Below are 26050 nucleotides of genomic sequence, written 5' to 3' on the forward strand. Positions count from 1 at the left end.
TTACCGGTGTTTTGTTTTTCGTTGGAGATTTTAAACGAGGATAGAATAGAAAGTAAATGTTTTAGTTTTCACAATAGTATGACAGAGGATGTATTTGTATGGTAATAGGTTGTTTTTAGAAAACTATATTTTATAGGATGTTTGAGCCTTTAAGAGAGAGAAGGGATTGAAATCAAATATTAATGATCATACGTTCGCAAGTGTTTCAAAATAATAAGTTAAAAATGAGAAGCAATATAAACAAAAATAAAAATTGAGGAAAATAGTGGGTAGATATAAGGCAATGCATAAAATGATGGTATTATTTCAAATGAAAACATAACTGATTATGTTCATAATTTATTCTGAAATTACAAATTTGGAAACTTATAAATTTTATGTAATTCAAAAATACCATGACGTTTGAAATAATAAGTGTGAATCGAACAAAATAATTATAGAATTAGATTAAAACCATCTCACAATCTTACGTAATTTTCCAGAAAGTAAGCTGAAAATTTTAATTTTATATAAACAGTTTTTTTTAAAAGTTTAAACTAATTTACTTAAATAATACTATCCCACCATCTTACTTAAATTTGATTCCGCTTGTCTCCGTCAAAATTATATTGATGGTTTTATTTTATTGGTTATATAGGCATTTAGTTAATTAGGTCCAAACAAAAAAAATACATGTGTCATATAGTAAGCCAAATGTCATTTTCTAGCAAAAGTTAGAGAAAAACCTTTTCATATTATATAAGATGTAGCTGTTCAACTAGTTAGATTTAGTCAATTTAGCTGTTCAAGAGTGACCATTATTATGATCACTTTAATTATGATGTGTGACATTTTAACAAACGAATCGAATCAGATTATTCAAAGTAAGACGTACGTATACACTCAGAGCCGGCTCTAAGGCCAGGCTCATGAAGCAGGTGATTGTGGCCTTTTTTTAAGAGGTAAATTTCGGCCTTTTTTTCCCAGAAAGTGTATGTAATGTAGTGGTATTAGTCTTTGGTCAGAGAGTATGCTAACCTGGGTTCGATGCTTGATGGTTACAGAATTATTAGATTTGAAGAATAATTTGCTTATCTTTTGTTTTTTTCAATATTTACAACAACTCTTTTTTTTTTGGTCAAAACAGAACAGCCTTCTTTTTTTCTTCGATTGTGGTCGTTAAAATCGTATAGCCGGCTCTGTATACACTCCACGTCTCCACCACTGCCACAACACATTGTAAACATTATATTTCACGGATTTATGGCTTCACTAGATTAAGGAACTTCGTAATGTTTTCCATCTTTTTGGTTCTTATATGTAGCAACGAACATGTGGTTTATATATAGTTTATACCTTGGAGGGGGGGGGGGGGGTATCTAATGAAAAATGCATAAAAAGCTGTTATTAGTTGGCTAGTGCTGTTTTGATTTCCCCCTAATAATTAAGATGCTGCTATTAATAAAAGGCTAGCTACCAAAAAAATGTGAGGTGGTTGAAGGAAAATATAATGATACACCACATCTTCGAAAACGATAGAATTGTGAGGAAACACGAGGAGAGTGAGTGTTTTCAAAAACAAAACAAAAAAAAAAGAAACACGAGAGGAGAGTGAGACGACACCATATATATGTATTTCTATGATTATGTAACTGCACTTCAGCGTTTGCCAAAAAAAAAAAATGTAACTGCACTTCAGCTTCATGCATCATGCTTACTTTAAATTGTGCAATTTCCTTGACGAGAAAGAAATAACCATGCATATATATATATATATTCATATGTAATCAAACACTGAAGTTTAGTACTCATTTCTTACTAACCCCTTGACTAATTGAGGTTTTTTTGTAAAAAAGAGAGAAAAAAAAATCAAGACACTGTATATTTTGGTATTAGATTCAATGTACACTGTATATTCTTAATTTGTTACCATATATGGACCATTAGTTTGAATGATATATTTATGGCTACTGAATGAGAGAGACGTAGCTGTATACTGTATACACCACTCTGCTAATTAATTTCCAAATAATATATTAGTATAAAATTTAGTGTAGGGATTGATTCAGATCTAGAAGAGAGATCTCAGAAGAGAAAGAAGCAGAAAGAAATGGATTCGGCTGAGGAGGGTTTGCTCGAGGGGAGCCACAGAGACAAGAAAGATATGTTTCTTATGGAGATGAAGAGGCTTGCTTACATCGCTGCTCCAATGATTGCGGTGAACTCGTCTACGTACGTTCTTCTTGTGATATCCATAATGATGGTTGGTCATCTCGGTGAGCTTTATCTCTCAAGCACCGCCATTGCCATTTCTTTCTGCAACGTTACAGGTTTCAGCGTCATCGTATGTCTCTTCTTTCTTGATCTCTCTCTCTTCCTCTCTCTCTTTCCTTTAAGCTTCAAAAATTATAAATTGTCTTTGTTGTATGTAACCACACAGTTTGGATTGGCTAGTGCGTTGGAGACTTTATGTGGTCAAGCTCATGGAGCTAAACAATACGAAAAGCTTGGAGTCCATACTTACACAGGGATCTTCTCTTTGTATCTTGTGTGTATTCCTTTGTCTGTGCTATGGAGTTACATGGATGATATACTCACTTTTACTGGACAAGATCCTCTGCTTGTCTTACTGGTTTAACGTGACTGTGCTTGTATTGTACATGAACTTTTCTTCCAGCTGTAGCAAGACTCGTGCTCCCATCTCCATGAGCGTCTTTAAAGGAATGGGAGAGTTTTTCCGGTTTGGAATCCCATCGGCTTCTATGATTTGGTAATATTATTAACTTCTCTTCATGACTCTTTTGGTTTAGTCACAGAGTTCTATTTGATATGACTTGCATCTCTTTTGCGTTGAATCAGTCTCGAGTGGTGGTCATTCGAATTTCTGCTCTTACTCTCTGGGATCTTACCAAATCCTAAGCTAGAAGCCTCTGTTCTCTCAGTCTGGTATGTTCTTTTTATCTTTTAAAGATTTCGTTCTGATCATATGCAACTCAGTTGCTTTCTTCTTTGTTTTAACAGTCTATCATCAGTCGCCGTCGTGTACCAAATAGCAGAGAGTATCGGCGCAGCAGCAAGGTTCTTGTTGTTGCTGTACTTTTTTTTTTTTGGTTCAAAATGGGAAGTATCTATCTAAACCTATCTCTGTTGTTTTTGTTGCAGTACACGAGTTGCAAACAATTTAGGAGCTGGAAATCCAAAACAAGCTCGAATAGTTGTACACACAGTTATGGTCATTACATGTGTAGAGTCAATAACGGTGAGCGCAATGGTTTTTGGTGCAAGAAACGTGTTTGGTTACCTATTCAGCTCTGAAACCGAAGTTGTGGATTATGTAAGATCACTGGCTCCACTGGTTTCTTTATCAGTCATATTTGATGCCCTTCACGCGGTTCTTGCGGGTTAGATATATGATCTCTTCTATATATGATGTGCAAGTCACTAAGAGACTAGTTTAAGGATTAATAAATTAGTGGAACTGAAACATAACAGGTGTGGCTAGAGGATCAGGGAGGCAAGATATAGGGGCTTATGTAAACCTAGCTGCATACTATCTCTTTGGTACACCAACTGCTATCATATTAGCTTTTGGGTTTAAAATGAGAGGAAGAGGACTCTGGATTGGGATCACTGTTGGGTCCTTTGTTCAATCCTTTCTGCTCAGTCTTATTGTTATCCTCACCAACTGGGATCAAGAGGTTAGTAAAGTTAGAGTGATATATGCTTGTCCTTTTTAATTTCTTGGTTTTAGGGCAAAGACTTTGCCGCAAAGTATTGAGTGAAAAAATGATATATTAATGGATTTGAGAAAGTGAAAGTGATGTCTACTGATATCTATGAATGTGATATGTACAGTCTAAAAAAGCCAGAAAAAGACTGATGTGTGAGGGGTTTGAAGATGAAGAAAGTGAAAGAACATGAAGAGATGAGCTAAATCTAAGAGATACCCAATCATGTCGCTATATTAAATGTTGTGTTGTTGTTATTAATTCGAGTTTTTGGTGTTGTTGTTTTCTATAATGATAGTAGTAATACTACTAAGAGAAATACCTAAAATAGCATTAAATTTAGTTTTATGGACAATTCTAGCTCACATTCCATATATTTCCAAAAATAGCATAATTTAACACATTAAAATATTTAAAATTAATTTTTAGAAATTTGTTTTTTAGGTTTGGGTTCTCAATTTCACATTTAGGGTATAGTTTTGAAAAGTAGGGTTTAATATTTTAAACTTAGGATTTAATTTTAAAAGATTAATTAGTGTTATTTTTGGAATTTTAGAGATATTGTGCTAAGTTTGGAAAAAAAAAGCTTATTTTAGTGTTATTTTTGAGAATTTCCCAATAACTAATGAGGAAATGAATGTGCACATGCATGTAAGCGTACACTACACCCTCTACTTCTACTGTCCACACACATGATATGGTCTTCTCTCTTATACAAAGGAAGATAAAAGGTTAACTAATCATATGATATTGTGCAAAGTTTAAGAAAATTCTAAGGATTGCTAACAAAAAATATGACTAGTACACAGTTTGGAAGTTGGAACTGATGCGTTCACAAACCTTTCTTTTGTCAGAATGGTATGTTATGTCGCAGATGCAGAGTTGAGAAACCACGAGTAGGGTTAAATTTGATTGGTTCACAACTTCTTCACATGATCATATAAAACGGAAACAATTTTTAATTGAATAATGCCTTGTAGAGAAAGAAACCACCATATATTCAAATATAAATCAACATTTTAAATTAATTAATTTTTACAAGCCGATCCTTCCTCGTATCAAATCAGTGAGGACATGAGGCATCTTCGTGATATGAGGTCCTCTGTTTCTCTGTATATATTTTTGGCACTATGGATGAACTCAGAAAATAAAATAAATAACTTGAGAAGTGGAGACTAATGGTGCCAAACTCAAATTCACCATTACTAGTTGGTAAATTATATTTTCTTTATAAATTCTTAACCGAAACATGCGGTATATGTTTTGACCCAATAAATTTCTTACTGTTTACTATTTTGTAAACCATTTCTGAATCAAATTCGTTATCGAACTACACTAAACCTCAATTATAGGGATAATAATACGTACACTTCAACGCCACCACAAATTACAAACATTGTATTTAACGGATTAGTGGCTTCACTAGATTAAGGAACTTTCATTCCATCTTTTAGTTCTTGTATTTATAAAAGTATCAACGATACATGCTATACAGCTCTTCGGGGTATCTAATGAAAAATGCATAAGAAGCTGTTACTAGTTGTTGTTTTTTTCCCCCAAGATGTTGTGCTATTGTTAATAAAGGGTACAAAAAAAAAATGTGATTTTGTAAAATAATACGAGACGACACAGACGACAGACACTAATTTCCAAAGAAAAAAAAAAGCACTTACTAAAAATGAAATGATTAACGTACGGGGCGAAAATTTTATTAAAAGAAGCAAACACAGATATAGACATCTTTGACAACGATAAGACGAGTGTGGAAACACGAGGAGAATGAGACCAACCCAAGTCAGGAAGACAAAACCAAACCTAATCAACACTAAAGTTAATTAATACTCATTTCTTACCAACCCCTCTGACTATTTGAGGACAGGCCCGGCTCATACCTAGGGCGAGAGGGGCGGTGGCCAGGGGACCAATTTTTTTATAAAAAAAACCTTGTATATTTTCTGTATACGCCACTAAGCTAGTTAAATTCCAGAGACGAGAGGTTGAAGAGCTCAGGGAAGAAGCAAAAAGAAATGGATTCGTCTGAGGAGGGTTTGCTCGTGGTGAGCCACAGAGAAGAAGAAGTAAACAAGAAAGATGTGTTTCTTAAGGAGATGAAGAGGCTTGCTTACATCGCTGCTCCTATGATTGCAATCAACTCGTCTATGTACGTTCTTCTTGTGATATCCATAATGATGGTTGGTCATCTCGGTGAGCTTTATCTCTCAAGCACCGCCATTGCCATTTCTTTCTGTAACGTCACAGGTTTCAGCGTCATCGTATGTCTCTTTCTTCCTCTCTCTTATCTCTTTCCTTCAAGCTTCAAGATTATAAATTGCCATTGTTTGTAATCACACAGTTTGGATTGGCTAGTGCGTTGGAGACTTTATGTGGTCAAGCTAATGGAGCTAGGCAATTTGAGAAGCTTGGAGTACACACTTACACAGGGATCTTCTCTTTGTACATCGTGTGTGTTCCTTTGTCTGTGCTATGGAGTTACATGGGTGATATACTCTCTCTCGCTGGACAAGATCCTCTGGTTGCTAAAGAAGCTGGGAAATTTGCAACTTGGCTCATACCTGCCCTCTTTGCTTACGCTACTTTGCAGCCGCTTGTTCGGTTTTTCCAAGCGCAGAGTCTGATTTTGCCATTGGTTATGAGCTCAATCTCTGCTGTCTGTGTCCACGTTGTCCTCTGCTGGAGCTTGGTCTTTAAGTTTGGGCTTGGGAACCTCGGTGCAGCTATCGCTATCGGTGTTGCTTACTGGTTAAACGTGACTGTGCTTGGCTTGTACATGACGTTTTCCTCCAGCTGTAGCGAGAGCCGTGCACCCATCTCCATGAGTGTGTTTAAAGGAATGGGAGAGTTTTTCCGGTTTGGGATCCCATCTGCATCTATGATTTGGTAATAGAAATATCTCTTCAGGACTCTTTATGGTTTAGTCACAGAGTTGTTGACATTTGACTTGTCTTGAATCTTTTGGTGCGGATTTAGCCTCGAGTGGTGGTCATTCGAATTCCTAGTCTTACTCTCTGGAATCTTACCAAATCCGAAGCTAGAAGCCTCTGTCCTGTCTGTCTGGTATGTTCCTTTTTATTTTCTAAAGAACGGACTATTATCATATACATACAATACAACGTAACTCAGTTGCTTTCTTTTTTTGTTTACCAGTCTATCAACAACTGTCATTGTGTACCAAATAGCAGAGAGTCTCGGCGCAGCAGCAAGGTTTTTGTTGTTGTAGTTCAAGATTTGCAAAATGGGAGGTATCTATATCTAAAACATCTCTCTGTTCTTGTTGTTGTCGTTGTTGTTGTAGTACAAGAGTTGCAAACGAATTAGGAGCTGGTAATCCGAAACAAGCTCGAATAGCTGTGAACACAGTGATGGTCATTACATGTGTAGAATCAATGATGGTGAGCGCAACAGTTTTTGGTACAAGAGACGTATTTGGTTACCTGTTCAGCTCTGAAACAGAGGTTGTGGCTTATGTAAGATCAATGGCTCCACTGGTTGCTTTATCAGTCATATTCGATGCCCTTCACGGGGTTCTTTCGGGTTAGATGATCTCTTTTCTGTAATTTACAAGCAAAGAAGAGAGTCATTCTAGGATTAATAATATGTGTTAGTTAAGGGGATTGAAAACTGCAGGTGTGGCTAGAGGATCAGGGAGGCAAGATATAGGGGCTTGTGCAAACCTAGCTGCATACTATCTCTGTGGCATACCAACTGCTATCATATTAGCTTTTGGGTTTAAATTGAGAGGAAGAGGTCTCTGGATTGGGATCACTGTTGGTTCTTTTGTTCAAGCTTTTTTGCTCAGTCTTATTGTTATCCTCACCAACTGGAAACAAGAGGTTAGTAAAGTCAGAGTGATGTCCTTTTTTAATTTCTTGGTTTTAGGGCTAATAATTGAGTGAAAAAATTACTTAATGAATTTGAGAAAGTGAAAGTGATATCTATAAACTATATGTGCAGTCGAAAAAGGCCAGAAAAAGACTGATGTATGAGGAGTTTGAAGATGAAGAAAGTGAAAGAACATGAAGAGATGAGGAGCTAAATCAAGAGACGCCAATTACGGTCGCCGTTAAATGTTGTGTTGCTCTTTTAATTCGAAATCTAGTGTTGTTGTCCCGTTACCGCAATACTTTTGGAATTTAGCGTGTCGGATCTTCTAGTCCTGCTGATAAAACGTTTATTTTTTCCTTCAACAGACTCAAAATTTTTCTTAGTTCCTATTAGTATATTAGAGGAAAGAGCGGCCACTGATCACAGCTTTTGCTGTAGTTTTACATTACACAATCGGCAGAGGATATATAAATTCGTATGGTTGATATATACAGACAAGGAACAAAAGATGGAAACTAAAAGTAAGGTTTTATGAATCCACGAGTTCCAAATTGTGTACTAGTCATATTTCTTATAAGAAAATCCGTAGAATTTTCTTAAACTGTTCATAATATCACAGCATGATTACTGTTTATCATCCTGATTATAAGGGAGAAGGCCAAATCAATATGTGTGTGGACAATAGAATGCCACAACTCCTGTACACGTGACTGACAGTCCCTTGGTTTAGCTGAACTCTTTATGTTCTTCGTTTTCTTCACCTTCAAACACCTCAACCATCAGCCTTTCTCTCGCCTTTCTCGTCTGCCCATATCATCCATAAACATCAAATAGCCATATATATCACTTTCACTTTCTCAAATCCAGTAATCGATTTGTCTCCCAACTAACCATAAAACAAGAAATTAAAAGGACACCAATCTCACTTTCACTTTACTAACCTGTTGTTTCCAGTTGGTGAAGATGACGACAAGACCGAGCAAAACAGCTTGTACGAAGGACCCAACAGTGATCCCAATCCAGAGCCCTCTTCCTCCCATTTTAAACCTAAAAGCTAATAAAACAGCAGTTGGTATGCCGCAGAGATAGTATGCTGCTAGGTTTACATAAGCCCCTATATCTTGCCTCCCTGATCCTCTAGCCACACCTGTTACGTTTCCATTCCACTATTTATTAATCCTTAAGTTAGTATCTTAATGATTTTGAAACTAAAGAAGGAGAATCTAACCCGCAAGAACCGCGTGAAGGGCATCGAATATGACCGTAAAAGCAACCAGTAGAGCCATTGATCTTACATAATCCACAACTTCGGCTTCAGCGCTGAATAGGTAACCAAATACGTTTCTTGCGCCAAAAACCATTGCGCTCACCATCAATGATTCTACACATGTAATGACCATCACTGTGTACACAGCTATTCGAGCTTTTTTCGGGTTTCCAGCTCCTAACTCGTTTGCTACTCTTGTACTGAAACAACAACAACAACAACAGAGAGAGGTTTTAGATATAGATACTTCCCATTTTGTAAATCTTGTACTGCAACAACAAAGAACCTTGCTGCTGCTCCGAGACTCTCTGCTATTTGGTAGAGGATGACTGTTGTTGATAGACTGTTTCAACAAAGAAGAAAACAACTGATCAGTTGTATATGATCAAACTAAATCTTTAGAAGATAAAAAGGAACGTACCAGACAGAGAGAATAGAGGCTTCTAGCTTCGGATTTGGTAAGATCCCTGAGAGCAAGACTAGAATTTCGAATGACCACAACTCGAGGCTAATTTAATGCAAGTCGAGTCAAATGTCAACTACTCTGTGGCTAGGTAAACCAAACGAAGCTTGAAGAGAAATTTATATTACCAAATCATAGAAGCAGATGGGATTCCAAAACGGAAAAACTCGCCCATTCCTTTAAACATACTCATGGATATGTGTGCACGACTCTTGCTACAGCTGGAAGAAAACGTCATGTACAATCCAAGCACAGTCACGTTTAACCAGTAAGAAACCCCGACCGCTATAGCTGCACCTAGGCTCCCAAGCCCAAACTTAAAGACCAAGCTCCAGCAAAGGACAACATGGACACAAAGAGAAGAGATTGAGCTCATAATCATTGGCAAAATCAGACTTTGCGCTTGGAAGAACCGAATAAGCGGCTGCAAAGTAGCGTAAGCAAAGAGCGCAGGTATGAGCCAAGTTGCAAATTTCCCAGCTTCTTGAGCAACGAGAGGATCTTGTCCAGTAAAAGAGAGTATATCATCCATGTAACTCCATAGCACAGACATAGGAATACACACAAGATACAGAGAGAAGATCCCTGTGTAAGTGTGGACTCCAAGCTTCTCAAACTGTTTAGCTCCATGAGCTTGACCACTTAAAGTCTCCAATGCACTAGCCATTCCAAACTGTGTGGTTACATACAGAAATCACAATTTGCTAATTCTTGAAGCTTAAAGGAAAGGGAGAGGGAGAGAGATGGATAAAGAAAGAGACATACGATGACGCTGAAACCTGTGACGTTACAGAAAGAAATGGCAATGGCTGTGCTTGAGAGGAAAACCTCACCCAGATGACCAACCATCATCATCGATATAGCGAGAAGAACGTACATAGACGAGTTTATCGCAATCATCGGACCAGCGATGTAACCAATCCTCGTCATCTCTTTAAGAAACACATCTTTCTTGTTTACTTCTTCTCTGTCGCTCACCACGAGAAAACGTCCCTCCTCATCAGAATCCGTTTCTTTCTGCTTCTTCCTCTCCGAATCAATCTCCTTCATCTCCATTAAGTATAAAGCCTATGATTAATACTGTTATTGGACGTTTAGTTTATGTGATTTGTTTTTAGCTTCTCCAACCAGCAGGGTATGTATGTAGATAGAAAGAACAGAAACTCTTCTTCCATGTGTCTCTTTTGTAATGGTTACTTTTGCTTTTATATTAAAGGGTTTTTAGTAATAAAACCCCTCAACTAAAGATGGATCGTAAAAAACCCCCTCAATTATATTTTTAATGATTAAACCCCTCAACTTTAATTCTGTTAATAAACGTTCTCCTCCGTCTACAACTGGATGATTAAGGTTAAGTCATAGTTAAATTAAAACGTTGTGTTTTGAAAAAACTAAAAAAACGACATGTTATTTATATAAGTCAAGAATTATGATAAAAATCCAAAATACCATTATAAAGCCAAATATACTACTGGAACATAAAAATTATCAAAACAAAACTACAAAGTCGAGTGAAACATTAAAAGCAAACATGATGCAACAAAAAAAATAACATGTCGGCTTAGACACTGGCTCAAGATGACATTTGCGCTTGTTGTGTCCTGTTTGTTGACAATTGCTACATTTCTACAAGATCAAATGCATGAATTACAAATCTTTTTGCTAAGAAATCTTTGGCATACACTAAAACAGAGAATTATAATCTTACCACAATAACTTTGGCATGATAAGAAGGAAATTCTGAAGGCGGGTTAGGTGGTTTAGGAACTGGCTCTATTTGACATGTTCGTTTGTTATGTCCTGTTTGTCCACAATTACTACATGACTGCATAATAAAATGAGTTTTGGTAAGTCTAACCACCATATTAGATAGAGAGATGTAAGAGATGTACCACTATAGCTTTTTGAGAATTCTGAGAATAAGTTTTTTCGTTTGGATCTTTGATTCGGTCATTGTTTTTTGGTCTTCCTGGCATTATCCTGTCTGGAGGAGGCATAACAACAACATCAATATGTGTTTCCCACAATTCCATCCCATTCACAGGAAACAAAAGCGAGTTGTAACAAAGCCTCCACTTCTCGACTGAATACCATTCTAAAATTACAGTTTCTGGCAGCCTTGTCTCCATCACTCCGTTCTTCTTCTTCTTCTTCCCCTTCTCCAACAAGAACATCATCTAGATAAGGATCATCTGCCCTAACGACATACAAATTCATACTTTCTAACTCATGTGTACATGTAATCATTTCTGCAACATCCCTATCACTACATAAATCCTTGCGATTCTGACCTACTACTCCAGATGGGAAGTAAGAAAACTTACTCATATTTTCTGCATAACCAGTACTCGAAACCATATCTGTCAACATTGCTAAACTGGGGTATTCAAAATCAAGACTTAAACATCTGGTCTCACCACCATTATATGAACCATCCGCTGCCCAATATCCTCCAACATGTAATCTAAAGAAAAGCGTCCTGTACAACTATAATTGGTTAAAAAAGACTAATCCCAAAACTCAACACAACTACTACGAAGTTTCACATGTAAAAAAAGTGATGTAAAATCACTAGTCTTTAACATCACATAGAATTCACGTTATCGAAAAGAAAACAATTATGGAGTCCAATCCAACTCATATAAAAAGAAAACAATTAAAAAAAGAAGAAAAAAAGATGCTTCCTAAAAGCTATCGAAAAGGAAGAATCAAATTATATTTACTCTTGTTATATATACGAAGGTGAATTCATCCTAAACTGAATTATAGAAATAAGAACTGACCTTCCCATGATTTTCGGTTTCTTAGAGCTGAAATAAAGAAGACGACGAACGATGAGACAACAACACTCAATATAGAATTCTGCAACTCTTGTCGATCACCGGTTTATCTCTCAAAACTGAAAGAATCGATAAAAGCCATCACTCTAAACTAAGATTCGTCAATTTAGGTTTTTTTCAATTTGGGGACTTTAAAACTTAGGTGAATTTGGGAATTTTAAAACCGGGTATCAAAACATCTTGTTGTTTTTATTCACAATTTGTGTTGTTTAAGAGTTTACATGTCGTTTTTCTATTTTTTGGAAAACTCTGCGTTTTGACTTAACTTTAATCATCCAGTTTTAACGACACTGTAGACGGAAGAGAACGTTTATTAACAGAATTAAAGTTGAGGGGTTTAATCATTAAAAATATAATTGAGGGGTTTTTTTACGATCCATCTTTAGTTGAGGGGTTTTATTACTAAAAACCCTATATTAAATAATTTAATTTTAAGAAACTCACGACTCGATGAGATGAGATGCTGTGCTGCCTACATGTCTCATTCATAGCCATAAATGTTATTCTCAATAAATAACTTAGTGGTACCATACTAAAAGAGTAAAGAACGTACAACGTTATATTGAATCTAAGTTAAAATTTACATTTTTAGAAGATCTGTTAAAATATTGGATATTTGGGAGATTTGTTAATTTCAAATTATGATTATTCTGTTTTTTTTTCCTAATTACCTTAAATTAATTATTCTAGAATTTAGAAAACTCATTCGCAACAACCGTTAGATTCAAACAACGAAATTATAGCCAGCGCTAACAGACTCGCAATCAACTCAAAGAGCAAGCTTTGTCACCAAATCGAATCAATTAAAATAGATGTTAAGAAAAAAAAAAACCTCATCCTTAATTAGTATCTAGAGATAACTAATGACGATATGAAGTTACAACATCGTACAAAGGTGGAGAAAGCTCTAGTGAGTGATGTGGGCCATGTGGTTGAGGGTCAAATGATGAATTTGATGCTGTTAAAACAAAACTAAAAAGAACTTAATTTTGGGATTTGTATAGAAAAATGAGAGATATCATTTATCAACATAAAAGTGTAACGCTCCTACAGCTATTTTTTAGTGGGCTTCATATCCAATCACAAGCTATGAATCATTTTCTGGAAGGTCACCATCCTGAGACTACTCCAGCTCAAGCACTCTTAATTCTGGAATTCTCTCAGGTCCCTTGACCGAAAAGATAAGTGCACTTTGGTGACATAGATGACCAAATCAATTCTTTTAAACCTCTGCGCGTATCCTTGAAACCGAAGTGTCACAAAAAAATATCAAGTTGTTTTGAATATAGTCGTTAAATCAAGTGATAAAGACTAATGTCCATAAATAAAAGATCATTGGTTTGAGCCTAGATAGTTACAATATTTTTTTTTACAAATTGAAATCAAAAAGTTAAAACGACGTCGTTTTAAGAAACCGATGCATCTCACTAAACACATGACATCTAAGTCACTGTCCATTATTGTTGACTAACACCTATAAATATAGATTCAGAAATCGGCATGATTTATTATATTTGGGTATACAATTTGAATTTTGTTTAAGTTTGGGTATAAATTGACATTGTGTATTTGTACAAGTATAAATTGACACTTTTAAAACTGCCCTTTTTTCCTTTTCCATCTTGGTTTCATCTATTTTTTTTTTTAACATTTCCCTAAAATTTTTTAACGAAAATACTAGTTGGTGTAAATTTATTTTCTAAAATTTAGTTACCTTAAAAATTAAAATCTATGTTTTCACTATAATTTGATATTTTGTTTAACGATTTTAAATATATTACATAATATTTATATTTGTTAGGTGTACTTATAATTTGTGTTTAAAAAAAAAAGGGTGTACTTATAACTAAAATAATATACCAAAATATGGATATTTTTACCATGTTGATGCTCTCAAGGATTTTCTTACCAACCCTTTTGACTAATTGGGAATTTTTAATATATAATACTTCAAAACAGCTATATATATTTTGGTAGATTGCATAGAACGTTCTCAAGAATGGTACCACTATCCTAATATATATGGCTAGAGATTCCATAGAACGTTCTCAAGAATAGTAAATTAAACAACATGTTTTGTTAAAGACTTGAAAGTCAAACAGTACAAATAGTAAAAAACTGAAACAGTAGTGATTTTACTAATTGTAAATAGTAAATATATTAGTTTATAATTACTGTATGTTTTGAAAATGTATTTATCCAATTATTTTTAGATTTAATGCATTTACTACTAGTTTCAACTTTCAACTAATTTCCCGTTATTTAATGCCTTGATGACGATAATATAACTGAGATACACTCGGTGTTGGTATCTCTCACCAAATCTCTAGATATTTATTATAAATAAAAAAAAAGGTTCTAGAGTCTCTCTTGTGTGTAAACTCACGAAAACTTGTGTAAAATACTCTTTCCATGCATATTCAATATTCTAGTTGATATGGTTTTGTTTTTTTCAATTAGTAATAACAATTAGATTATATTAAAAAATTAAAATATGTATTAGAAATACTCGTTAATTTTTAGTTTATTTACAAACCGTTTGACTAATTGAAGCTTTTTAAATTTTTATAATTCAAGACAGCTGTAGATTTTAGGAGATTCAACATTTATGGCTAGACATGTATACGCAACTAAGCAGGTAAAATTCCACATAAATAAACGTTAAATATTTATTAGTATAAATGTATAGGATTTTTTTCAGAGAAGAGAGGCTTAAAGATCTCGAGATCTCCGAAGAGAGAAGAATCAGAAAGAAATGGATTCGGCGGAGGAGGGTCTGCTCGTGGCGAGCCACAGAGATGAAGAAGTACACAAGAAAGATGTGTTCTTACTGGAGATGAAGAGGATCGGTTACATCGCTGGTCCGATGATTGCGATCAACTCGTCTATGTACGTTCTTCTAGCCATATCGATGATGATGGTTGGTCATCTCGGTGAACTTTATCTCTCAAGCACAGCCATTGCCATTTCTTTCTGTAACGTCACAGGTTTCAGCGTCATCGTATGTCTCTTTCTTTATTCATCTCTCTCTCTCTGTCTTTCCTTTAAGCTTCAAGAATTATAAATTTTGATTGTTGTATGTAACCACACAGTTTGGAATGGCTAGTGCATTGGAGACTTTAAGTGGTCAAGCTCATGGAGCTAAACAATTCGAGAAGCTTGGAGTCCACACTTACACAGGGGTCTTCTCTCTGTATCTTGTGTGTATTCCTTTGTCTGTGCTATGGAGTTACATGGATGATATACTCTCTCTTACTGGACAAGATCCTCTCGTTGCTCAAGAAGCTGGAAAGTTCGCAATTTGGCTCATACCTGCACTCTTTGGTTACGCTACTTTGCAGCCGCTTATTCGGTTTTTCCAAGCGCAGAGTCTGATTTTGCCTATGATTATAAGCTCAATCTCTGCTGTCTGTGTCCACGTTTCCCTCTGCTGGAGTTTGGTCTTTAAGTTTGGGCTTGGGAACCTAGGTGCAGCTATAGCGGTTGGGGTTGCTTACTGGTTAAACGTGACTGTGCTTGGATTGTACATGACGTTTTCTTCCAGCTGTAGCAAGAGCCGTGCACCCATCTCCATGAGTTTGTTTAAAGGAATGGGTGAGTTTTTTCGGTTTGGAATCCCATCTGCATCTATGACTTGGTAAGCTAAAATTTTCTTCATGCTTCTTTTGGTTTAGTCACAGAGTTGTTGGCATTTGACCAAATCGAGTTGTTGAAATTTCAATAAATTCCTGTTTGGTGTTAAATTAGCCTCGAGTTGTGGTCATTTGAAGTTCTAGTCTTACTCTCTGGAATCTTACCAAATCCGAAGCTAGAAGCCTCTGTTCTCTCTGTCTGGTATGTTCCTTTTAGCTTCGGATTAGAGTTTTGGTTACTCTCTGGTCATTTGACGTTTTCTGTCTGGTATCTCAAAGATTGGAGTTTTGGAATGGACTATTATTACATACAACTCAGTTGCTTTCTATTTTGTTTAACAGTCTATCAACAACCATCATCCTCTACCAAATAGCAGAGAGTCTCGGAGCAGCAGCAAGGTTCTTTGTTGTTGCAGTACAAGATTTACAAACTTAGAGCTATCTGTCTATCTAAATTATCTCTCTCTGTTGTTGTTGTTTCAGTACGAGAGTAGCAAACGAGTTAGGAGCTGGAAACCCGAAACAAGCTCGTATAGCTGTGTACACAGTGATGGTCATTACATGTGTAGAATCATTGATGGTGAGCGCAATGGTTTTTGGCACAAGAAACGTATTTGGTTACCTATTCAGCGCTGAAGCCGAAGTTGTGGATTATGTAAGATCAATGGCTCTACTGGTTGCTTTTACGGTCATATTCGATGCCCTTCACGCGGTTCTTGCGGGTTAGATTCTCCTTCTTTAGTTTCAAAATCATTAAGAGACTAACTTAAGGATTAATAAATAGTGGAATGGAAACGTAACAGGTGTGGCTAGAGGATCAGGGAGGCAAGATATAGGGGCTTATGTAAACCTAGCAGCATACTATCTCTGCGGCATACCAACTGCTGTTTTATTAGCTTTTTGGTTTAAAATGGGAGGAAAAGGGCTCTGGATTGGGATCACTGTTGGGTCCTTCGTACAAGCTGTGTTGCTCGGTCTTGTCGTCATCTTCACCAACTGGAAACAACAGGTTAGTAAAGTGAAAGTGAGAGTGGTGTCCTTTTCATTTATTGTTTTATGGTTAGCTGGGAGACAAATCGATTAGTGGATTTGAGGAAGTGAAAGTGATATATATTGCTATTTGATGTTTATGAATGACATGGCAGACGATAAAGGCGAGAGAAAGGCTGATGGTTGAGGGGTTTGAAGTTGAAGAACATAAAGAAATCAGCTAAATCAAGAGACGTGAATCACGTCGCCATTAAATGTTCATTGTGTTGTTTTAAAGGTGCAATGAATGTGCACGTGCATGTACGTGTACACTAGTTGTGCCATTCTTTTGTCCACCCACGATGATTTTGGTATTCTTCCTTATAATAAACAAGAAAGTTACCCACGCATCATAATAAACAAGAAAGTTACCAAATTGTATACAAAATAAAATTTCATTAAATTCTATATAAAATGTCCATGATATTATTGCATTGAAAAGAATTTAAATACATACATTTATAAGTATGAAGTGTGTTAAAAAAAAGACAATTTTCACATATTGCATAAAAATAACTTTTGGTTTTAAATTTAGCAAATTATTTCTAAAATTCTAAAAATACTAAAATAGCATCATGATTTTAATCTTATACTCTGAATACTAAATCATATCTCTTCAAAATTATACTCTAAATGTAAAATATAAAATTCAAACCAAAAGAATATAGATAACCATTGGAAATGGTGTAAGCTTTTTTCGGCATAGTGACGGATGCAATTTAAAAGTAGTTTTGCTTTTGTACGGGTTCATCTACTTGTTAATTTATACCACTTTTAACGATTGACATATGTCTTTGATGAAAGTATCGAGATTATAATATATATATATATTAAATATTTTACAATAGGTCTCGGTAATGTTTTTCCGTGTAATGTGAAAAGATGTTGTAAAGTTTGGGAAGTGATTCCAAAGAGGCATAAAGAAGTATGTGATATTTTGACCATGTATATCTGCATTACATGGTAACTTTAGGCTCAATCTTTTTATCAATATGCAAAGTAAAACATTTTTTTGTAATGCGGATAAAGAATTTTTAAAAACGAAAAACAAGGTAAATTTACAAAATATAAACTTAGAAATATATTGTAGTTGAAGATCAGAGGACTTAAGAGGAAAAATCTAAGAGACTTACAACTATAATACTATGAGTGAATGTTCAAAGCCAAAGAGATTCTGCTTTAAGAGTCAAGCATTAGACTCATATTCATCACTTAAGATTCCAACTATAGTTTGAAAGTTTAAAAAATTACATTACAAAATAATGCAAAAATTTTAAATTATGACTATCATAAAACATAATCCTTTGAAAGAGGCTAATAAATATTGACAAGATTCTGATACCAAGAAAAAAATACATTGACATGGCTTTGTAAACGATTTCTTCAAATAGTCATAGAGAAATTAATCTCTTAATCATCATACTGCAAGACATCATGTTTATTTTTAAAACTTCATAAGAAAAAAAAATACCATGGGAAATGATGGGAAAAGAAAAACATATAGTGAGTGATCGTTTTCTTCATTATTAGTCATGTGAGCGTTGGATCTTATATAATACACTAAGTATTATTTGAAGTTTGTAATGAATTCCATTAACACATGCATTATTCTAAGTAATCACATTCATGGCAATAAATACAGTTATAAAGCATATTAATTATAATTAATTTGGTCATATGCATTATTGCAAATGAACAGTTTGAACAAAATAAAATGTCCACTCATAATGTCATAACGGTAATTGATTGAGAGAAATAAATATAATCTAAAGAAACTGAACAAATAAAATGCCCCAAACTAAAAAAATGTGTGTAGACAATTTAGTTTTAGATTGGCAATAATGTGTGTTTTTATTTCATTAAAACTGAAAAAAATGACACATGTTAAAAAAAAGATTGGTGCCAAATTAATGACAATTTCTCACAACTCTACTTTATTATAGTTTAATATATAGTAAATATTGACATGTGAAACCGATTAAAATAGTTAAGTAATAAAGTTACGGTTGTAATAAAAAATAAGTGAAAATTTTATAAATCATAAAAACAAAATAGAATAAATATATTTTTGTAAAATAGATTACTTTTTCTTTAACAAAAGTAAACTATTAAGATTTTTACTATGAAATAATACTAAATTAAAAACCAAAAATAATTAAAGATTTGGTAGACGAAGAGTAAAGAAATTTAAAGGAACATTAGTGAAGAATTTACAAATCATATAAATTTAATTAGATGAAATATATCCTTACAAATCGATTTTTTTTTTAATTTACAAAAAAAACTATACAAATTTTTGCTATGAAATAATATTAAATAATACAAACCAAAAATAATTAAAGATTTGGTAGTGGAAGATAAAAGAAACAATTACTTTTCTAAATAAATAAATTTAAAAAATCAAATTTCAAATTAATGTAAAGTACACGTGTCGCAAAAGTAGAATGCCAAATGTCGCATTGATATAGGCAAAGTTTAAAAAAACCTTGTCATATTATATAAGATAAGGAAGATATTATGATATGATTCAAAGTTTTAAAAAAATATAAAGATTGCTTATAAGAAATATGACTAGTACAAAATTTGGATTCATAAAACCTTACTTTTGTCAGGATCTCAGAATGGTATGTAGCAGATGCGTGATCTATGTACCTCCGCAGATCCGCTACGTCCACAAAGCACAAACCATCTTGTCTTGGCTAGTCCAGAGAGTTTGTGGGTAGGCTCGGTACCTTTTTTTTTTTTCTTTTAATTACAAAAGTAAGATAAAACTACTAATCGAACCAAATTGAACATATATGACTTGGGTTGGAGTCAAATAGTCAATTATGATTTTACAATTCTATCCTAGCCAAATCCCAAAAATTACCTAATTCTAATATTTTGATTTTCGAAACCCGGAGTAGACAAAGGTTGCATTCATTGTACAAAAATAATTTTTTTTCGCTTAATAAATTTAATAGTTCAGTCAAGAAAAAACTTATATATATACCCGGGCTGGACCAGCCCGTTGAACTGCAAACAAGCAAGCACCCCGGTCGATCCATTCACTCTATATCTTAAACTTGACGTGAACTTGTAGGCAAGTAAAAATTTAGTGACGTATGTACAACTCTGTTTCAGATGTGTGACACTCTAACCAATGAACATAATCGAATAAAATATTACGATTAATTAATTATGTATACTCCATCGCCACTACGGCACTACCTAGTATTTCGGTACTAGTTCACAACATTAAGCAAATTTAGTTTCCATCTTTGGGATTGTCTAATGTAAAAATTACAGCAAAAGCTGTGATCAGTCTGCTCTTTCTTCTAATATGCTAATAGAAACAATGAAAATTTTGAGTCTGTTAAAGGAAAATAAACGTTTCCTTCTGCAGAACTAGAGAATTTTTTTAAGTCTGTTGAAGAAAAATAAGTTTTATCTCTCAGGTTATAACAATAACTAGATTATGATCCGCGGTATATCACGACACAAGTTTTTACATAATTTTTTGTTTATATACTATTTTAATACTAATTTTACTAATATACTATTTTGTTAATTTTAGTGATTTAGTATATAATCCGCGGTATATTGCACAACAATTTTTATTTAATACAATCTTAATTAAATCAGTTTGATTTGATATATTTTAAACTAATGTTGTTAAATTGTAAAATAAGGATTCAACCCGTATTAAAGTATTATATTAATAATGTTTTATTTTTTAGTATTATCAATTCAATCCTATTTTATTTTTAGTATCATATAACCCATCATGTAATATAACTCATTGGTGTTATTTTAAAAATTTAATATGTTTGAATATTCATAATTTTAGACTTTTATTAAGTTTAGATATATCTGTTATAAATTATAAACTTCTTAAAATTTTATAATTTACTATATACAGTAAATTTACTATATTAATTGAGTATTATATGTTCGTTTAAAAAAAATTCAAATCACAATATATGCAGAAAATATACATTTTCGTTATGTATTATATGATGATTCACGACATTTAAAATTTAAAATCAAAAGGAGATGATAGGAGAATAAAAAATTTAATATGGAATAAATCTTCTAAATATCTCTTTTAATTGTAGAACATTATATATATATATGGATATTTATAATATTTTAATTATGTTTGGTTATAAGGATAATAGAGAGAATTAACTAAACTTTTTTAGACATGAATATAAGTATTTAATGGCATTCAATGATAAATGTTTTCAAAAACATATTTTTGAGTAAAAAGTACTGCAATTATACTAGTATAGACTAGATTAGGACCGTGCTCGCACGGGTTGAATTATTTTTATTTATATTATAATTTTTATATAAAATATAGTATATGTGATTGTTTTTAAAAGTTTTTTTAGATAAAACATTATGAATAAATCATATGTTAAATATGATGGTTTGAAAAAACACCTATTTTCTAAGTTTTATATTGTTTGTATCATTAAATTTAAGTATGAGAAATGATCCGTGCTCTAACATACCAACATCCTTGGAATAATGTGTCCAAGTATGCAATATCTTAGCTCGAATACACCATGAATTTTTATCAGACGGTTTAGTATTGTAAACTGAGAAACGATTGTCATTTTTTTTTTGTGTTTTCGGTATGAATATGAGAATAACGTGAGGCTAGGTCGATTTATATTGAAAGTTTGGAAGATTTTCAATGAAATTTTATTTTTAATTGCAGAATAAGATTTCGGAAATCACGATTTAGTGTGATAAATTGTCGAAATTTTATTCCTTTTTTTATGCTTCACAATATATTTTTAATTCTTTAATAAGTTGGTTAACAATGTGGTCTAGCAATAAAATCTGCCTAAAATAAATCTATTTTTAATCTCTTTAAGAAGTTGGTTAACAATGTGGTCTAGCAATAAAATCTGCCTAAAATAAATCTAGAATATTCTCTTTAAAATTTTTGGAAACAACCTTCTTTAGCAATTAAATCTTCCAAAAATAATTTTTTTCTTTGCATCCACTATTTATCTTTTAACCAATTAATCTATCAATTTGGAATATTTTTTTTAATTCTCTTTAAGATTTTCAGAAATAATTAAGGTTATACCCAATATTTAACTTGTAACCAAATTAATTAATTTATAATTTATAACCTATTTATAATCAATTTATTAAAATTATATAGTCTACAAAACAATGTTGTGTATTTCTGTTTTATTATAAAGGGGATAGTGAGTAGTGAGTGCAATATTTTTTGGCGCAAGAAACGTATTTGGTTACCTATTCAGCTCTCTGAACCGAAGTTGTGGATTATGTAAGACCAATGGCTCCGCTGGTTGCTTTACCGGTCATATTTGATGCCGTTCGCGCAGTTTTGTCGGGTCATATTTGATACCGGTCATATTTAATTAAGGTGAAAAACAGATTAGTAAGGTAAGAGTGATGTCCTTTAATTTTGATTTCTTGTTTTTAGGGTTATATTTGTGAAAAAAAAATGATTAGTGGATTTGAGAAAGGTAAAAGTGATGTCTAATGATATGGGCAGACGAGAAAGACTGATGTGTGAGGGGTTTGAAGATGAAGAAAACAAAGAACATGAAGAGATGAGATAAATCAAGAAACCACAATCATGTCGCCACATTATATATATATAGATATATATATATATATATATATTTTTTTTTTTGTTAACTAGAAGGAGTTCGGGCCTGGGCCTTAATCTCCCCCATGGCCCGGGACCAACCTTTGCTAATACCTTATGACATGGCGTAAAGCATCCCTCCCACCAGGAATCGAACTAGGGAGCACAAGGATCCAACTAGTGCACTTAAACCACTAGCCCACTATACCGGTGGTAGACATTATATATATTGGTGTTGTCATTAATTCGACTTCTGGTGTGGTTGTTATATGACCTAAAAAGGAAATGAATGTCCACATGTATGTACGTGCGCACGTGTTTTGGCCTCTACTGTCCACACACAAGTTTAAGATACGTACCTCCGCGTACTTTTGTTTGTTAGAGAAGTAAAATTATGGATTGTACTAGGTTAATTATTCTATATTAACCGAATCCCCAAGATAATATTTTTATCTCGTAGTACTTGTTTTTGTAGGTTCCGTAACATTAAGCAAATTTAGTTAATTAGTTTCCATCTTTTTGTTCCTTGTATCAACGATACGTAATTGACCATCGGTGCAGTGGGCTAATGGTTTAAGTGCAGGAATTAGATCTTTGTGCTCCTTAGTTCGATTCCCGGTGAGAGAGATGTTTTACGCCATGTCATAAGATATTAGTAAAGGCTGATCCCGGACCATAAGGGAGATTAAAGTCCAGACCCGAGCTCGTCATAATTAAAAAAAAAAAAAAAAAAATCAACCATACGTAATTATCATTTGGATTGTCTAATGTGGAACTACAGCAAAAGCTGTGATCAGTGGCTGCTCTTTGCTCTAATAAGATGCTAAATTATATATTATTTCTGCAGGAGTAGATTTTTCATACGACACGATGCTAAATTTAAAATTCTAAGAAAAAAAAAATGAAAAATATAGAGTAAGTCAGTGAGGTTGGTTGACAAACTTCACATGATATAAACGGAACAATTTTTTCAATTGATTTAATGCCTTGTAAAGAAAGAAACAAACAACCATATACTTTTTATTCAAACAAAAATCAACATTTTTAATTAATATATACAAGCGGCTTGACTAATCAAGGAACTTAAATTTTTTTCATATTTGTATACTTTGGTAATTTCCAACCTTTTCTTAATTTGCTACTATTATATATAGTCATGTGCCATATAGATCCAGGGAGAACATTTATGGCGGCTGACTGAGAGAGGACGACGCATGTATCGGTTTTATCGGAAGGTGTAGAAACAGGATACGACACGCCGCTAAATTCCAGAAAGCAAAACAAAAAAATATATATAAAAAAAAAGAATATATAGGGATTGGTTCGGTGTTTCTGAATCAAATCTCAAGATCTCAGCGAAGAAGGAAGAGGAATGGATTCGGTGGAGAAGGGCTTGCTCGTGGTGAGGAGCCATGGAGAAGAAGTAAACAAGAAAGATGGGTTTTTGCGGGAGATGCAGAGGCTTGGTTACATTGCTGGTCCGATGATTGCGATCAACTCGTCTATGTACGTTCTTCTTGTGATATCGACAATGATGGTTGGTCATCTCGGTGAGCTTTATCTCTCCAGCACCGCCATTGCCATTTCTTTCTGCAGCGTCACAGGTTTTAGCCTCGTCGTATGTCTCTCTCTCTCTCTCTCTCTCTCTCTCTCTCTCTCTCTTTCTTGATCTGTTTCTCTCTTTTGATTAATTAATTTGCTTTAAGATTCTGAATTGTGATAATCATACAGTTTGGACTGGCTAGTGCGTTGGAGACTTTATGTGGTCAAGCTAATGGAGCTAAACAATTTGGTCAAGCTACACAGGGATTGTTTCATTGTTTCTTGTGTGTATTCCTTTGTCTCTTCTTTGGAGTTACATGGGTGATATACTCTCTGCCATTGGACAAGACCCTATGGTTGCTCAAGAAGCTGGAAAGTTTGCAACTTGGCTCATACCTGCTCTCTTTGGTTATGCTACTTTGCAGCCGCTTGTTCGGTTTTTCCAAGCGCAGAGTCTGATTTTGCCGTTGATTATGAGTTCAATTTCTGCTGTCTGTGTCCACGTTGTCCTTTGCTGGAGTTTGGTCTTTAAGTTTGGGCTTGGGAGCCTCGGTGCAGCTATTGCTATAGGTGTTTCTTACTGGTTAAACGTGACTGTTCTTGGATTATACATGACGTTTTCTTCCAGCTGTAGCAAGAGCCGTGCACCCATCTCCATGAGTTTATTTGAAGGAATGGGAGAATTTTTTCGGTTTGGAATCCCATCTGCCTCTATGATTTGGTAATATAAACTTCTCTTCATGCCTCTTTTTGTTGGTTTGGTTACAGTTGAGTCTTGACTTGAGATCTTTGTTTTCTTTTGGTGTTGAACTAGCCTGGAATGGTGGTCATTCGAGTTTTTAGTCATGCTTTCTGGGATATTACCAAATCCGAAGCTAGAAACCTCTGTTCTCTCAGTGTGGTATGTTTTTTTTGTATATCCTAATGACTTTGTTTTGGAATGGATTGTTAACATATATACATACAACTCAGTTGTTTTGTCCCTTCTCTATCAGTCTATCAACAATCTCCTCCTTGTACCAAATACCAGAGAGTCTAGGCGCAGCAGCAAGGTTCTTTCTTTTCTCAATTTCCCAATTTTGCAAAATTGGAGATATCTATCTTTGAGACCTAAAACCCTTCTCTCTGCTGTTGTTGGTTGCAGTACAAGAGTAGCAAACGAGTTAGGAGCTGGAAACCCGAAACAAGCTCGAATGGCTGTTTACACAGTTATGGTTATAACAGGTGTAGAATCAATAATGGTGAGTGCAATAGTTTTTGCAGCAAGAAACGTATTTGGTTACCTATTCAGCTCTGAAATCGAAGTTGTGGATTATGTAAGATCAATGGCTCCGCTGGTTGCTTTATCTGTCATATTTGATGCCCTTCACGCAGTTCTTTCGGGTTAGAGTCTCCTTCTATAATGTTAATAATTTATTAAGAAACTAGTTTTAAGGATCAACAATGTTTTAACTAAGGGGATTGACACTGCAGGTGTGGCTAGAGGATCAGGGAGGCAAGATATAGGGGCTTATGTAAACCTAGCTGCTTACTATCTCTGTGGCATACCAACTGCTGTTTTATTAGCTTTTAGATTTAAAATGGGAGGAAGAGGACTCTGGATTGGGATCACTGTTGGGTCCTTTGTACAAGCGGTTTTGCTCGGTCTTATTGTTATCCTCACCAACTGGAAACAACAGGTTAGTTAAAGTGAAAGTGAAAGTAATGTCCTCATGTTGTTCTCATGTTTAATTCATTAGTAGGTTTGGAAAGTAAAAGCGAGAGTGATGTCCTTTACACATGTGGATCCTATGGTTCAGATAGTAGGTTCTGGAAGTAAAAGTGAAAGTGATGTGTTTTTTGATATATGTATGAATTAATGTATATTTGTGGCAGGCGAGAAAGGCTAGAGAAAGAGTTATGGGTGATGAATTTGAAGAGAAAGATAATGAAGTGATCAGCTAAACTAATCAAGAGTTCAATCACCATCTCCTCCATTAAATGTCGTGTGTGTTTATTTGTGCTGTTGTTTTCAAGTATAGTAATGAGGAACTGAATGTTCACATTAGTTTTGGCCTCTAGCGGTCGAGCCCTTTATTTACAAAAAAAGTTTATACTACTCACTAAT

General features: G+C 34.2%; 5 protein-coding genes and 1 non-coding gene across 10 annotated transcripts; 4 read left to right on the plus strand and 2 right to left on the minus strand.

Moving 5' to 3' along the window:
* Window positions 1–1633: 1633 nt before the first annotated feature.
* LOC104701778 (protein DETOXIFICATION 14-like) lies at window positions 1634–4062 on the plus strand. Of its 4 annotated transcripts, none has more exons than XM_087456447.1 (8): window positions 1634–2323; window positions 2420–2527; window positions 2657–2749; window positions 2839–2925; window positions 3001–3057; window positions 3142–3380; window positions 3472–3677; window positions 3835–4062. In XM_087456447.1, the coding sequence occupies exons 2-8, from the start codon at window positions 2463–2465 to the stop codon at window positions 3898–3900; spliced, it is 813 nt and encodes a 270-aa protein (XP_087312573.1). In that variant the 5' UTR covers window positions 1634–2323; window positions 2420–2462; the 3' UTR covers window positions 3901–4062. The 4 variants fall into 4 exon arrangements, with proteins under 4 accessions (XP_087312573.1, XP_087312571.1, XP_087312574.1 ...); XM_087456448.1 differs by having other exon boundaries at window positions 1641–2309; XM_087456445.1 differs by having other exon boundaries at window positions 2420–2749.
* Window positions 4063–5451: 1389 nt separating this feature from the next.
* LOC104701777 (protein DETOXIFICATION 14-like) lies at window positions 5452–7932 on the plus strand. The gene is made up of 7 exons (XM_010417517.3): window positions 5452–5980; window positions 6061–6605; window positions 6696–6782; window positions 6873–6929; window positions 7021–7259; window positions 7353–7558; window positions 7680–7932. The coding sequence occupies exons 1-7, from the start codon at window positions 5735–5737 to the stop codon at window positions 7743–7745; spliced, it is 1446 nt and encodes a 481-aa protein (XP_010415819.2). The 5' UTR covers window positions 5452–5734; the 3' UTR covers window positions 7746–7932.
* Window positions 7933–7967: 35 nt separating this feature from the next.
* LOC104701776 (protein DETOXIFICATION 14) lies at window positions 7968–10455 on the minus strand. The gene is made up of 7 exons (XM_010417516.2): window positions 10046–10455; window positions 9409–9953; window positions 9239–9325; window positions 9104–9160; window positions 8779–9017; window positions 8492–8697; window positions 7968–8354 (listed from the first exon to the last, which is right to left on the minus strand). The coding sequence occupies exons 1-7, from the start codon at window positions 10334–10336 to the stop codon at window positions 8277–8279; spliced, it is 1503 nt and encodes a 500-aa protein (XP_010415818.1). The 5' UTR covers window positions 10337–10455; the 3' UTR covers window positions 7968–8276.
* A 252-nt stretch (window positions 10456–10707) lies between these two features.
* Window positions 10708–12253, minus strand: LOC104701775 (uncharacterized). The gene is made up of 4 exons (XR_015560979.1): window positions 12064–12253; window positions 11173–11759; window positions 10989–11105; window positions 10708–10906 (listed from the first exon to the last, which is right to left on the minus strand). It is a non-coding gene; the product is annotated as an uncharacterized LOC104701775 (transcript).
* A 2543-nt stretch (window positions 12254–14796) lies between these two features.
* On the plus strand, window positions 14797–17157 carry LOC104701774 (protein DETOXIFICATION 14-like). Of its 2 annotated transcripts, XM_087456789.1 has the most exons (7): window positions 14797–15121; window positions 15213–15757; window positions 15868–15954; window positions 16095–16151; window positions 16236–16474; window positions 16556–16761; window positions 16898–17157. In XM_087456789.1, the coding sequence occupies exons 1-7, from the start codon at window positions 14876–14878 to the stop codon at window positions 16964–16966; spliced, it is 1449 nt and encodes a 482-aa protein (XP_087312915.1). In that variant the 5' UTR covers window positions 14797–14875; the 3' UTR covers window positions 16967–17157. The 2 variants fall into 2 exon arrangements, with proteins under 2 accessions (XP_087312915.1, XP_087312916.1); XM_087456790.1 differs by lacking the exon at window positions 15868–15954 and having other exon boundaries at window positions 14798–15121.
* A 6297-nt stretch (window positions 17158–23454) lies between these two features.
* Window positions 23455–26049, plus strand: LOC104701773 (protein DETOXIFICATION 14). The gene is made up of 7 exons (XM_087460223.1): window positions 23455–24019; window positions 24133–24664; window positions 24758–24844; window positions 24939–24995; window positions 25088–25326; window positions 25417–25622; window positions 25819–26049. The coding sequence occupies exons 2-7, from the start codon at window positions 24261–24263 to the stop codon at window positions 25885–25887; spliced, it is 1062 nt and encodes a 353-aa protein (XP_087316349.1). The 5' UTR covers window positions 23455–24019; window positions 24133–24260; the 3' UTR covers window positions 25888–26049.
* The last annotated feature ends 1 nt before the right edge of the window (window position 26050 follows it).

This window comes from Camelina sativa, chromosome 7 (genome assembly GCF_030686135.1).
Source record: "Camelina sativa cultivar CO46 ecotype springtype chromosome 7, ASM3068613v1".
NCBI lineage: Eukaryota > Viridiplantae > Streptophyta > Magnoliopsida > Brassicales > Brassicaceae > Camelina > Camelina sativa.